This window comes from Pelophylax lessonae (assembly GCF_965119305.1).
Source record: "Pelophylax lessonae genome assembly, chromosome: 8".
Taxonomy (NCBI): Eukaryota; Metazoa; Chordata; class Amphibia; order Anura; family Ranidae; genus Pelophylax; species Pelophylax lessonae.
In genome coordinates, this window is record NC_138775.1 from 125,947,781 (window position 1) to 125,962,242 (window position 14,462).

Here is a 14,462-nt window from a genome sequence, read left to right on the forward strand (position 1 = left end):
TATTAAAAACTATATGACAGTGGGCAACAATAATGACATATATGATATAGGGATACACATATTAGAAAATAGTGACTAATGATTGCAAATACAATACAATAATAGAAAGTACAATGGTAAAAAAGCGCACAGTATAATGATAGCATATAAGATAAAAGTGAAGTGAGGATCAAAGGAAGTGTGTGTGGTAAATACATACATACTGGATGAAGATGTAGTGTCTGGATGGAAAGTTTGATCAAAAATATGGAAAGGCAAAAATAAAGAATATGGAAAGGGAAAAATAAAAAATGAGAAATATGTTTAGGAAAAAATGAAAATCAATAAAATTAAAAAGATAATACGGAAAAATTAAAGTGGGAATAAATGTAAAAAAAATAATAATAATAATAATAATAATAATGAAAATAAAAATAATAATAAATATAAAATTAAAAAATAATAATAATAAATAATAAACAATGAAAGTAAGGAAAATAAACAATAAAAAAGAAAATAAATAATAAATAAAATAAATGGGGGGGAGGGGGGATTTTTATATACGCGAATATAATAAAATTCTATAATCAGATATAAAGAATATAGAGGAACACCTATAAGATGGTACTAATTTCTAATTCCTCATTAAGACCGTGTGGCTTAAGTGTATTGAGGGTATAAATCGAGAAGGTCTCCATGATCCAGACACGCAGCCCCTCGGTGGATCTATTATGGGCTTCTAGAAAGTGTCTGGGGACACTGCTTATTAGAGCCTTCCTCTATAAGCCAGCGGTGTTTGCCAAAACGTTGCCGAAGGGGACATATAGTATGGCCTACGTATAATAGCTTGCAAGGGCTAGTAAGACAGTATACTACATGGTCTGTAAAACAGTTTAAAAAAGTTGTCCAAAAAATATGTTTGGATTTGGATCTTTTATTAATTACTCAACACTTACCCCCTTCTCCTACTATAAAACATACCTCCTTTCAGCCTCCATCTGTGTTCTATCCTTCCCACTCTAAAGGGCCATATTTGGAAGCTTTCTATCCTGTAGTCTTTTCAGAATTTAAAAAATGATGTGTACCTTTGGCTTCACCCCTACAACACATACACTATAATCTTAGTTCTGGAGAAAGATCTGCCCTACACAAATTCACTAACAACCAGTCTCTGGTTATCAAACCAGTTGACAAGGGTGGGGGCATCGTCATTCAGAACCGATGCGATTATCTTGCTGAAGCAAATAGACTCCTATCAGATCATGCTACATATTACAAATTAGCTACAGATCCCCCTTCCCAAATTCAAATCAGAAGCTGAGACTCTTATACATTCAGCCCTTACCAGTAATATTATCAATAAAAAAGAAGCAGCCTTTCTCTTCAAAAAATACTTCAAAAAATACTTCAACACCCCCTACTTTTATCATTTACCGAAAGTACATAAAAACCTCCATAATCCTCCTGGCCGACCAATCATTGCATCTATGGACAGTATTACAAGCGTTTTTTCCCCAATACATTGATTTATTCCTCCGGCCACTTGCCCAAGGGTTACATTCATACATCAGAGACTCCACACACCTCCTAAAACTTCTTGGCCCATATTTATGGGAAGAAAACTACATGTGGTTATCACTCGATGTGAATTCACTGTAGACATCTATACCCCACAATGTAGGCATAACTGCCATTCAGTATTTTCTCCTTCAGGACATGTCGCTTCATCCCCTACAGGCCTCATTTATCATAGATTCTACCCTGTTTTGCCTAATTCACAACTACTTCCAGTTCGATGGTGACTATTATCTTCAAATTAATGGCATGGCGATGGGCGCCAATTTTGCTCCCTCATACGCTAACTTAACAATGGGGTACTGGGAAGATTTTTTCATATGGAAAAATAACCCATTTGCAAAACACTTAGTTTTTTTTGGTAACATAGAAACATAGAAACATAGAATGTGTCGGCAGATAAGAACCATTTGGCCCATCTAGTCTGCCCAATATATCTGAATCCTATGAATAGTCCTTGGCCCTATCTTATATGAAGGATAGCCTTATGCCTATCCCATGCATGCTTAAACTCCTTCACTGTATTTGCAGCTACCACTTCTGCAGGAAGGTTATTCCATGCATCCACTACTCTTTCAGTAAAGTAATACTTCCTCATATTACTTTTAAACCTTTGCCCCTCTAGTTTAAAACGGTGTCCTCTTGTGGTAGTATTTCTTCTTTTAAATATGCTCTCCTCCTTTACCGAGTTGATTCCCTTTATGTATTTAAAGGTTTCTATCATATCCCCTCTGTCTATCTGGTAGATACATTGATGATATCCTTATCATTTGGGATGGCCAGGCCTCTGAAATAGAAGCTTTCGTACATCACTGTAATAATAACCAGTTAGGTCTTTCTTTTACTTTTGAGTCCAATCCAGATACCCTCCCTTTTCTGGACCTTGAATTAGGCCATGACAACCAACAGGTTTTTGCCTGGAATTATACTAAACCTATGGCTGGTAACTCTTACCTCCATTACAAAAGTTGCCATCATCCAGCATGGGTGAATAATATACCTAAAGGACAATTTTGTCGCCTCCGACAAAATTGTACAAGAGACCAGGACTATACTACTCAGAGCTCTCATCTGAAACAAAAATTTCTTGATAAGGGCTATCCCTCTGACATAGTAGATCAGGCCTGCAGCACATATGCCAATGACAAACCAGCTAAAACTGAGAAATCTGGTGGGGATCCTCCCACCAGATTCATCACCAGATTCCATAATAAATACAAAAAGGTGGAAGGAATCCTTAACAGGCACTGGAACATTCTACTACAAGATCCTCACTTAAAGAATATTCTTGATCCACGACCAAAAGTCACCTATCGGAGAGCCCCCACACTCAAAAATAAAATCGCCCCCCAGTAAGTTGCCTGAACAAAAGACAGCTCATCCTTTAAACCTTATTCCCCTCAAAGGAATGTATCCTTGCAAGAAAAAACTGTGCAAAACCTGTGATTTCATCATTTATGGACAAAAATCTTTTTCCCATAACGGCCAAACTTATTTTTTGGACAACTTTTTTAACTGTTCTACAGACCATGTAGTATACTGTCTTACTTGCCCTTGCAAGCTATTATACATAGACCGTACTAGATGTCCTCTTCGGCAACGTTTTGGCAAACACCGCTGGCTTATAGAGGAAGGCTCTGATAAGCATAGTGTCCCCAGACACTTTCTAGAAGCCCATAATAGATCCACCGAGGAGCTGCGTGTCTGGATCATAGAGGCCATATCCAGCAAACTTTCAGAGGCTCAACGTTTTTCCAAATTATGTCAGCGTGAGACCTTCTGGATTTATACCCTCAATACGCTTAAGCCACACGGCCTTAATGAGGAACTAGAAATTAGTACCATCTTATAGGTGTTCCTCTATATTCTTTATATCTGATTATAGAATTTTATTATATTCACGTATATAAAAATCATTATATAATATAATAAAAAACTATTACCAACCCCCCAATTTATTTTTATTATTTTCTTTTTTATTTTTCTTTTATCTTTTTATTTTCCTCACTTTCATTGTTTATTATTATTTTTTTAATTTTATATTTATATTTATTATTTTTATTTTCATTATTATTATTATCATTATTATTATTATTTTTTACATTTATTCCCACTTTCTTTTTTCCGTATTATTATCTTTTTAATTTTATTGATTTTCATTTTTTCCTAAACATATTTCTCATTTTTTATTTTTCCCTTTCCATATTCTTTATTTTTCCCTTTCCATATTTTTGATCAAACTTTCCATCCAGACACTACATCTTCAATCAGTATATATGTATTTACCACACACACTTCCCTTGATCCTCACTTCACTTTTATCTTATCTGCAATCATTATACTGTGCGCTTTTTTACCATTGTACTTTCTATTATTGTATTGTATTTGCAATCATTAGTCACTATTTTCTAATATGTGTATCCCTATATCATATATGTCATTATTGTTGCCCACTGTCGTATAGTTTTTAATAATTCCGCTAGCTTGTGTAAGTGGCGGCGATCTCCATGTATACTCCCACATTACTCATCTTGTCGGTATATAACTGGCTCCTCCTGATCTTCTTACATCCACACTTGGAAGAAGAGAGAGCATGCCCGCTGAGAGCTTGGCGCATGCTCTGAAATGCGTTGTGTTACCCTTCTGGTCCAGGGACGTCAAGCGGCGAGAAGCTGCGTTCCAGCCTGACACGCGGAAACTAGCTGATCCTGGAAGACCACAGCCGGCGTGTTTGTCTTCCGATTCTACCTACCAGCTTCTATCATCTTGTTATTCCCGGACACTGGACATTGGACTTTATCACCACCTCCTGGCACCAGTTTTGAGCCTGATACCATGAACCCCATGTGAGTTTACATATTCTGTGTGCTTCTTGGAATAAAACTTACTGCACTTAGAGGCGCTCCGTTTGTTTTTTTCTTCAAACTTATCCAGGGGAGGAGGGGGACAGCTACTCACCATACCAGGAACCATTTAGATGTGGGTAAACTTATTAGGTACCTTGTAGGATTTTTGAGGTGGTGTAATACCAGGAACCAGGCAGGCACCACTCCAGACAGAACCTCCTCACCATTGAAATGGGGAGGCTGTCGGCCAGGAGGAACACTGCAACCTGAGACCTGGTCTTATGCGACATCGCGAGGTGTTTAGCTCGCAGGCCAGCTCCCGTCCAGTGGGGCTATGTTGCGGCCAACCTAATGCGGAGCTCTGGTCTGCGCGCCCTCGCTGGCCAGATTGGGAGGACCCCTGGATCTAGATATCCAGCCCCTCGCCCACTCCGGCAGTTGATTGTAGATCTCACAGGAGAAAAACAGGAGAAAAAACTTTTTAAAAGGAAAAAATTGCCAGGACCAGAGATCATGGCAGGGATTTAGGTCCTTACTCCTGACTAGGCAGAAAAAAAAACTGAAGGCCTATAGCAGAGAGAGGGGGGGGGGGGGTGTATACCACCTAGGACTGCCCACAGGCATAGCCAAGTCTTTTTTCTGCCTGGTGTCCTACTTCTGTAGGGAGCAGTATAACCCTGTGGTTCTGAATAACGGAGAACTGTGTCCATCAATGAACAAAAGGAATATGTGTTTATGTTTACATGAATACCTAGAACTAAAGAACATGAGCCCAGTGATATATTATAGAACAATTTTTGGACTTACCACATTCACTGGCTGAACCACCTACGAGTTGAAAGAATTGCTGAGCAGTTTTGAGGTGATCTCTCTAAAAAATAAATGAGGGGTAATCATATTAAAGTCATACAAAAGATAACATTTGTATCACATATGGCATTTTATGATGTACATTGTTAAATTATTATTTTTTTTAGGCAGAAATTCATGTTTTTGCCTCCACTCATAGTATACTATTTACCAAATTAGGCTATGAAGCAAATTCACAAAACTTAAAATGATACTTTAAATTAAACTAAGCTCAAAAAGTGTTAATTTTGTTATGTTATAAGGAAGTTGTCTCCAAACTTTCTGGCAATGAGCCAGTTTACTGTCCTTCAGAACTTAGGGGGGTCAAACTGTAGCAAGTGAAAAAAGAACATGCCCCACATAAGTGGAAGTAAACAATACCTCAGGATTAGTGGTCAGTGGGAGTAACAAAAATTTTGAAAGTTTTGACAAAGCACAGCAGTGCGAAACATGTCGTCACGGCAACTCTGATGCTTTCCAGGCCAGGTCCCGACGCTTGCTGACGCCGCTTACGAGTAGCGGTCTCCGCTGTGGATACCTCTGGTTGGCGGCTCCGCGGCACGTCTACACTGCTTCAGTGCGAGCAGCCACGCTATCGGGTGGGAGGAAGCCACGCCACCTTACCGGCTGGTCCGGTTTGCTTTTGGCACATAAGATCCTTCTCCCATATGCCTGGTTCCCTGCTGTGATCATCTACACAGTTCCGGCTCACCCAGCGGCTCGGTCATCCTGTGACCCCCAGCAACGCCACAGATCTGGTTTGGAATACATTTTATTATGTTTTAATCATCATCACTATATATAATTTTTATAAATAAACTTTTCAAGGTTTTCCATCAAGCCTGCCTGAGTTACATTGTAGACTATGTACCGTGGGATAGCGCTGCTGCCCCTCCCCCCCATTCACGGAGTAACAAAAATGATATAGCACCCCTGGTCAGTAGGAGGACTAGTGCCCCATCTTTGGTTCTGTTGGCAATGGTGGGAGGAATAGTGAGCCATTAACGGTGTCAGTGGGAGGAAAAGTGCCTCATTGTTGGTGTCTGTGGGAGGAATAGTGCCCAATTGCTGTCAGTAGGAAGAAGAAAAGTGTCCCATCGCTCATTTCAGGGGGGGGAGGAATAATGCTCTATTGTTGGTGTTAGTGGAAGAAAATAGGATTTTTGACTTACCGTAAAATCAATTTCTCTGATGTTCATTGATGGACAAAGCTCCTGATCTTCTTAACCATTGGGTTATACTGCCCCCTACAGGAGGACACTAGGCAGAAAAAAAAACCTGGCTACGCCTATGGGCAGTCCCAGGGGGTATACTCCCTCTCTCTGCTATAGGTACTCAGTTTTGTAACAAGCAGTGTCAGAAGAATTACAACTCCACAGAGGGGTAAGTGCTGTGTCCGTCAATGAACTAGGATTTTACTGTAAGTCAAAAATTCAATTTTCTCTTTCGTTCATTGACGGACACAGCTCCTGATCTTCTTGGGATGTCCCAAAGCAGTGTTAAACATGAAGGGTGGGAACAGTGATAAAAAAATTCCCAAGGCTAAACTATAGCTAACAAGATAAACAGGAGTTCAACCAAAACAACTGGAGCTCACCTGAAAAAAACAATGCACTCTCAAAGAGGACCAGGTCCTCTAAACAGCAGCCTGCAAAACCTTGCAGCCAAAAGAAGTATCCACAGGTGCCAACACATCCACTTTAAAGAACTTTGTGAAACGGTGCACCGACGACTAGGTGGCCACCTTGTAAACCTGCATCACTGATGCCTGATGATGGAAGGCCCAGGAGGCACTGAGCGCCTGAGAAGAGCGCGCATTTACAGGGAAAGGAGGAGCCTGACCCTTGATGGAATAGGCCTGAATCACCGTCTGTCTGATCCATCTGGAAATGGTCACAGAGGAAGCGAACAACCCTTTCTGAGGCCCATCCGTGAGCACAAATAGTGAGTGTGACTCCCTACCTGCCAGGTACACCCTAATCGCCCGGACCACATCCAAAGCATGCAAAGCAATTTCCTTTGGGTGTTTTAGCAAGGCAACACAATGTCTTCATTCAAATGAAAATCAGGGACAACCTTTGGAAGGAACAGTGGACAGGGACAAAGAACCACCTAATCTCTGTAAACCACCAAGTAAGGTGAACGACAGGATAACCCCACCAATCCCGACACCCTGCGCGCAGAGGTGATGGCCACAAAAGGCCACCTTCTGGGACAGCATAAGCAGGGGAATCTCCCAAAGATTGAAAGGCTATTGAAAGAAGACCAGGTGGCTATCACCTGACCCTTGATAGTACTCAAGGGTAGTTTCTGCTCAAACCCCAGTTGAAGGAAGGTCAAGATCCGAGCCGCCGAAAAAGAGTGAGGGTGAACCCCAAGAGAATCACACCATGTGATGTTCCTCTTCCAAGTACGATGGTAGATCTTCCTAGAAGTAGATTTCCTAGCTTTTAACAACGTTGGAATCACTGACTCAGACAAACCTCTATACTTCAGCACCTGGCGTTCAACAGCCAATCCGCCAAAGCCAGCATGGAAGATTGGCTCTTGGGACATCATATCCTCCCTGAGAGGAAGCTTCCAAGGAATGTCGGCGGTCAGTCGTGCCAGATCGGCATACCAAGCTTGGCGAAGCCAGTCCGGGGCCACTAAGATGACCGGAATCCCTTCCTGCGTAGAAGTCTTGGCAGAAGCTTGAGAAGAGGGAAGGCGTAAATCAGATGATACTTACCAGCGCATCTGTCGTGTCCGCCAGAGGATCCCGTGACCGCGCCACAAATCTATGCACCTTTCTGTTGAGCCAAGACGCCAACAGATCCACCTCCAGGATGCCCCACCAGAGACACAACTGATGAAACACTCCTGGATGAGCGAGAAGCTCTTTCTAATTTAGTACAAGCTATAGGAATTACAGTGAAGCCATCTGATAAAGGTGGCAACACTGTCATCTTAGATAATGAACAATATGAATGAATGTGCACTAACATTCTAAAAAAATAAATAAAATAAAATAAAATGGTGGACCTAGCATATCTTGAAAATACTATTTCCAAACAGACCTGGGAATTTATTAGAACCACTTTCCCAGTCATTCCCACTACGTACGCATTGCCTAAGATCCATAAATGTAGAAACAATCCCCCCGGTAGACCTATCATATCCGGTAATGGATCACTTACAGAAAATCTTAGTAGGTTCGTGGACGAATATCTTCGTCCATATGTCATCAGCTTATCTAGTTACATCCGTGATACCCCCACACCTACTACAGGCAATCGATGTTCTACACATTTCCAAAACAGCATTCCTAGTTTCAGTGGACGTGGAGACTCTATACTGCTCCATCCCCCACCATAAGGGCATCAATGTAATTAAAGATTTTCTCTCTCAGAACCACCATACAGAGTGGAAGTTCAATCAATTTGTGTTGGATTCATTGGAATTTATACTTACCCATAACATATTTGCTTTCAATGGCTTCCACTAACTCCAGGTACAGGGTGTGACTATGGGGACATGCTGTGCACCCTCATATGCTAACCTGTACCTGGGGGAGTTGGAGCGCCTTTTCTAGCCACACAATTCACCGAGTATATAAGAGGTTGGTATAGATACATCGACGATGTCCTTATGATATGGGATGGATCAGACGGGATTCTCCAGCAATGCCTAAATTGCATGAACATCAATGATTTCATCTTATCTTTTACTATGAAGTATTGCCTATCACGCATAGATTTTTTGGATATCACTATTTCCAAAGGCCCTGATGGAGAACTCAACAGTTCTCTATATCGTAAACCCACGGCTGGGAATACTGTTTTGCAGTATTCCAGTTTCCATCCCAAACCCCTTGTCAGATCTATCCCATACAGCCAATACCTCAGGGTCCGTAGGAATTGTTCCACGGACTCCTCTTTCCAGCTGGAGGCTGCGGCTCTGTGGGATAGACTTCTGGCAAGGGGTTATTCCAAATAATGTCTTAGGAAATCCTACAACAAGGCCATGACACCATCTAGACATACTTTGCTCTATGGACAGAGGAAAATTTCACATGACGACACGACCCACTTTGTCACACGATTTTGCAGTCAGCACCCACAGGTGAGAAGGATCATTGAAAAATACTGGCATCTCCTTACCATTGATCCTGCTATCAGCCCATTTGTGGCTGAAAAGGCCTCAATTACTTACAGAAGGGCGAGATCAATTAGGGACCAATTGGTGCATAGTGAGTATAGGCGTGATGCACCACGTGACCCCTGCAAATACCCCGCAACTTTCCGATGCGGAGGTTGTGGCTACTGCCAATACATGTGCACCGACAAACAGATTCGCCTCCCTAATGGCATCAGGTTTAAACATCGACATTACGCCAACTGCAAGACTACCGGAGTCATTTATCTCCTTACCTGTGAGTGTGGCAGCTTTTATGTCGGCAAGACGATTCAAGAATTCTGGAAACGCGCTTATAGGCACATCTTAAGCATGCGTACATGTAATTCTGATCTTCCATGGGGCTGTCACGTTTCCTCTGTCAACGACAGCAAATTTCTTAAAATACGATTTCCTATCATCGACAGAATTAACCCCCCCCCTAACGGGGCGATGATTGTAATAAAATGTTGTTACAGTGCGAATTAAAATGGATCCATCGATTGTCAGCAACCACCCCACCGGGTATGAACGAAGCCACCAATTTTAGGTCTTTTTTGGATGGCTTTACATCAGGGGGATGGGACAAATAATTTATGAATAGATCTGGCTTATAGTCCATGCAGGTTTTTCTTTTCATTTTTGTTTTCTCTCCCCCCCCTTTTTATTTTGTGTATTGTATATATGGCCATATGTATATATGTAAAATTTTCATATTAGTTTGTGATTATTATAATTTTGCTATGATGTATAATTTTCAATTGTTTTGTTTCAACTACTAAATTCCTTTTTCAGGAGTTTTTTTAAGTGAATTGATATGATTTTGCCTTATGTTTTGGTTATATTGCTGGATTTTTTTGTGCAGAAGCTACTTTTCTATTTCCTGTATTTATATTCATTTATTTTTATTTTCACCCCCATTTTTTTCTTTTTCTCTTTTTCATCTCTATACACCACAGCATCATCCTTTTTTCTTTTTCTCTTTCCCCGCTTTTCATTTTTCCACTTCCTCCCTTCTTTCCACTCTGTTTTCTTCCAATCATCTCTTCTATTTCCCTGGGGTTTCCCTTCCCGATACAGCATCTCCACCTGGCGCGCTAACGGCCATTGGTCTACTGTTTTCCAGCCGATGCCATGGCCGCTCTGTATCCATCGGGGCGACACTTGCATCCGACGTGGTGTGCGTCTGGTCGTTGGGGAGCACGGGAGGAGGTGCCGATGTCATCTGTTGGCACCCCCCGCACGCTCGCATTCAGGGGATCCATTAGCCCCTCCATGGCATGACCAGCTGAGGATAATCCACAAGCCCACATGAGACACAATCTCCAGCTTGGAGGAATTAAGGCTCATTCCCCTATATATGGTAAGCCTCTCTCTACCCCCATTGTGGGATACTCATTTTTTACAGGACATGACTCATTTTTTACAGGACATATGCTGACACATATTGGGACATCATCCGAAGTTTAGACAGGTAACCTCCATGTTCATTTTATGGATGCAACTTACACTCTATCTCTCATTGCTTGGATGGGTTTACAGATATAGACATAGGCATTACATTTTCCTTATTTTTTATATGGATTCAATGGGCTTCCATTGTTTGGGGTTACTACTACATGGAATCAATGTGTGGGTGATCTCCCCCATTTATATACCGGTGTACTCACCTAGCCAATCTTTATAAAATATATATATATATTTTTTTTGTGTGTGTGCGACATGATCTCCAAATTCTTTCTAGGTCTTTAGCTGCACCGATCCTTTGAGCCTTATTGATTTATTGATTTTCTTTTTCATGATTTTTTAATTTAACAGAGTCTCCAATCTAGTCTGGGTTTATCACCACATGCTGGCCCTGCTCCGGGGTTTCATATCTTGTTGGAGAGACTGTTTTGCGGTGGGAACCCTGGATCACTTCTCTCTGTTTATCTCCCCTTCGCTGCTGCCAATTATCCGGTCTTTTATTTTTAAACTCTGATTGTTAGATCCTTCATTGGCTTCTACGATGTAAGTATATTATCTGGGCCATTACCGGTCTTAGATTTGGCCATGTTTAGTTTGACTATTATTTAGTCAAACTTTTATTTATTTCTAAACAAAATATACTTACCGTTTCTCCAATTATAACATTTTAGGTGATTACAAGACATCTGCTACCCCTGAACGCGTTGGGTTTCACCTTGTATCGCATTTACATATTTGTGAGCCATTGCATTCATATACAAGTTATGCATGTTTCATACATATACATGTTTACTATCATTTTACCGTGTCAACAATCAGTTTGTAACCAAATTTCTCTATGTTATTTTGTTATCACATTGTTATGCTTTTGATATTTTAACAATTTATTAAATAAAAATACATTTTTTAATATCTCTTTGCAATATACTTGCTTGACTTCCACCTGTAGGTCGTTATAGTCCCACCCTGCGGGGAACCTTTTTTTCTTTTACTTCCGGATGAACGGACCACTCCCCTTGGTCCAATGCCTGCCAACTGAGGTAATCGGCCTGCCAGTTTTCCCCCCTGGGAATGTGTACAGCAGAGAGGACTTGAACAAAACGTTCTGCTCACCTTAGAATGCTGGCTACCTCCAGAGCCATCAGGACACTTCTTGTGCCCCACTGGTGATTGACATAAGCCACGGCCATGGCACTGTCCGATTAAATGCGCACTGAACATCCCTGAAGACGATCTGTCCAATGTTCCAGGCACAGTCTGATCGCTCTGAGTTTCAGAACATTGATCGGTAGTCTGGACTCTTCCAGTGTCTAGACCACCTGAGCAGAATTTTTGCTGAGGATGCTTCCCCACCCGGATAGGCTGGCATCCGTTGTGACCACTGTCCAATACAAGGGGAGGAAGGATTTTCCCAGCCAAAGTGCCGGAGAACGAAGCCACCATATCAGGGACTCTTTTGTTCCCTGGCTCAGCCAGATCTGATTGTCCAGAGAATGCAGATTCTTGTCCCATTTGCCCAGAATTTCACTTTGCAGGGACCTCATATGGAACTGTGCAAACAGAAATGCCGCAAAGGTCGACACCATCAGGCCCAGCAACCGCATGCAAGTCCGGAGAGATGACTATCTGCTGGACAGCAGGGGACGAATTGCAGCCTGCAGTTTCTGGAGTTTGCCCAGAGGAAGGAGCACTCTGGCTAAGGTCGAGTCCAGAGTCAGACCCAGATAGTCCAGCTTTATGGACGCAACCAGAGCAGACTTCTGAAAAGTCAGAATCCAGCCGAACTCCCTCAGAGTTCGTATGGTGATCTCCAGAATTTCCACCAGAGCAGTAGGAGACTCCGCTTGCAGAAGGAGGTCATCCAAGTAGCCCAGTACTGTGATCCCCCATTGGCGTAACAATGCTAGCACCGGTTCTAACACTTTTGTGAAGACAGGAGGAGTAGAGGCGAGACCAAAGGATAACGCCACAAAATTATAATGCTCCTCTCCCACGGCAAAGCAGGGGAAGCGCTGGTGACCGCCATATATTGGAATGTGAAGGTAAGTGTCCTTGATGTCGAAAGAGGCAAGAAAATCCCCCTGATGCAGGGACGCCACCACCGTGCAAATGAACTTCATTCTAAACTTCTTCACCTGTACAAAGCAGTTCAGTTCCTTGAGGTCCAGAATTGGACGCACCTTGCCTTCCTTCCTGGGAACTGCAAACAGGTTTGAGTAAAACCGCTGAAAACGTTCCAATCAGGAACAATCACCCCTTGAAGTGACAGGTCTTGCACCGCCCCAAAAAGCCCCTGTAAGCGGTCCTGGGACAGGCGCAAGCTGGAAGGAAAAAACCTTTCTGGAGGGTAAGAGCGAAACTCGATCTTGTAGCCGGACCGTATGACTTTGTGGACCCACTTGTCTTGTGGGAAGTCCACTGGTTCGGAAACCAGTGAAGACGTCCCCCCACCCCTGATACAGGTGAGGGCGCACCTTCATGCTGAAGGAGCCTTGTCCACGGGTCAGGAGAAGCCCGCTCTCGACTTGCCAGACCAAGTTCACATAGGGACGAAAAAACTTCTTAGAGCCGAAAAGGGTCCTTTCCCTTACTAGCCTGCAGAAGAAAAGTTCTCTTCCCCCCTGTGAGACCCTTAATGATGTCATCCCGGGTAGCTCCAAACAGGAGATATCCTTGAAAAGGAAGATCAGCCAAGGCCTTTTTAGAAGTCTGGTCTGCAGAACAGCATTTGAGCCAAAAAAATACGCAGAAGGACCACTGTTGAATCAGAGAGCCTAGCATCTAGGGGAGCTGCATCCAAAGAGGCATCACAGATAAACTGCAGCCCCTGGACCAACTGGTCCATTAGCTAAGCAAAGGCAGGGGGGGAGCTTCTCCCTCTCCAGGTCACGGCATAAAAGCTTAGTCCACTTGGTCAGAGTTTGCGACACCAGTGCAATGGTAAATACCGGCCTCAGTGCCGAACCAGCCACACTGCACATATTGCAGGCCACAGCCTCCGTCTTCCTGTCTGCTGTGTCCTTAAAGGCCGGGTACTCTTCAACCACCTGGAGATTGCAGGGTCCACCACCAGTGGAACAGGCCACTTTTTTTGTCTCATGCACAGATACAACCAGTGCATCCACCAGCGCCTTTTCGTGCTCGGCTACAAGAGTGGAGGAATCATCCTCACTAGCTGAGAACTCTGGGCGAGTGATCGCAGACCCAGCAGTGTGACCCACGTCCGAAGCAGCTGGATCAGATTCAGGATCTGAGGAGACAGATGAGGCAGGGGAAGGCAGGGGTGCTTTTTGCTAGCCCTTCGCCCAAAAACCACCTCCATCCAGGACACAAAGGACTCCAGGACCACTATCAGTGCATTAATGGATGGTTGGGACCCAGAGAGCCCCACAGCCTCTGAGAGGGGATCAGGTGGGGAAATGTGCTTCAATGACTCCATGAGTCAATAGGGGGACCCCACAAAAAAGGTGTTAAAAAAAAATAACTGTTAAGGGACACCCCCACCACTCCGGCAGCACCACCCGGTCGCCAGTAACAGAACACCTAATCGATCCTCAGCAGAGAGGGAGAGGACCCCACCAGACTCACCAC

At 42.9% G+C, this 14,462-nt stretch overlaps 1 protein-coding gene across 2 annotated transcripts in view; it reads right to left on the reverse strand.

The window, feature by feature from the left end:
- The window catches only part of IFT56 (intraflagellar transport 56), a gene marked incomplete at its 5' end in the record, with an annotated part of 385,523 nt that overhangs the window by 99,848 nt on the left and 271,213 nt on the right, over positions 1-14,462 (reverse strand). For both annotated transcript variants that reach the window (XM_082266190.1, XM_082266189.1), the window contains one exon: positions 5,208-5,271. In XM_082266190.1, coding sequence (XP_082122316.1) covers positions 5,208-5,271 — 64 coding nt within the window. The remainder of the gene's footprint in view (positions 1-5,207; positions 5,272-14,462) is intronic.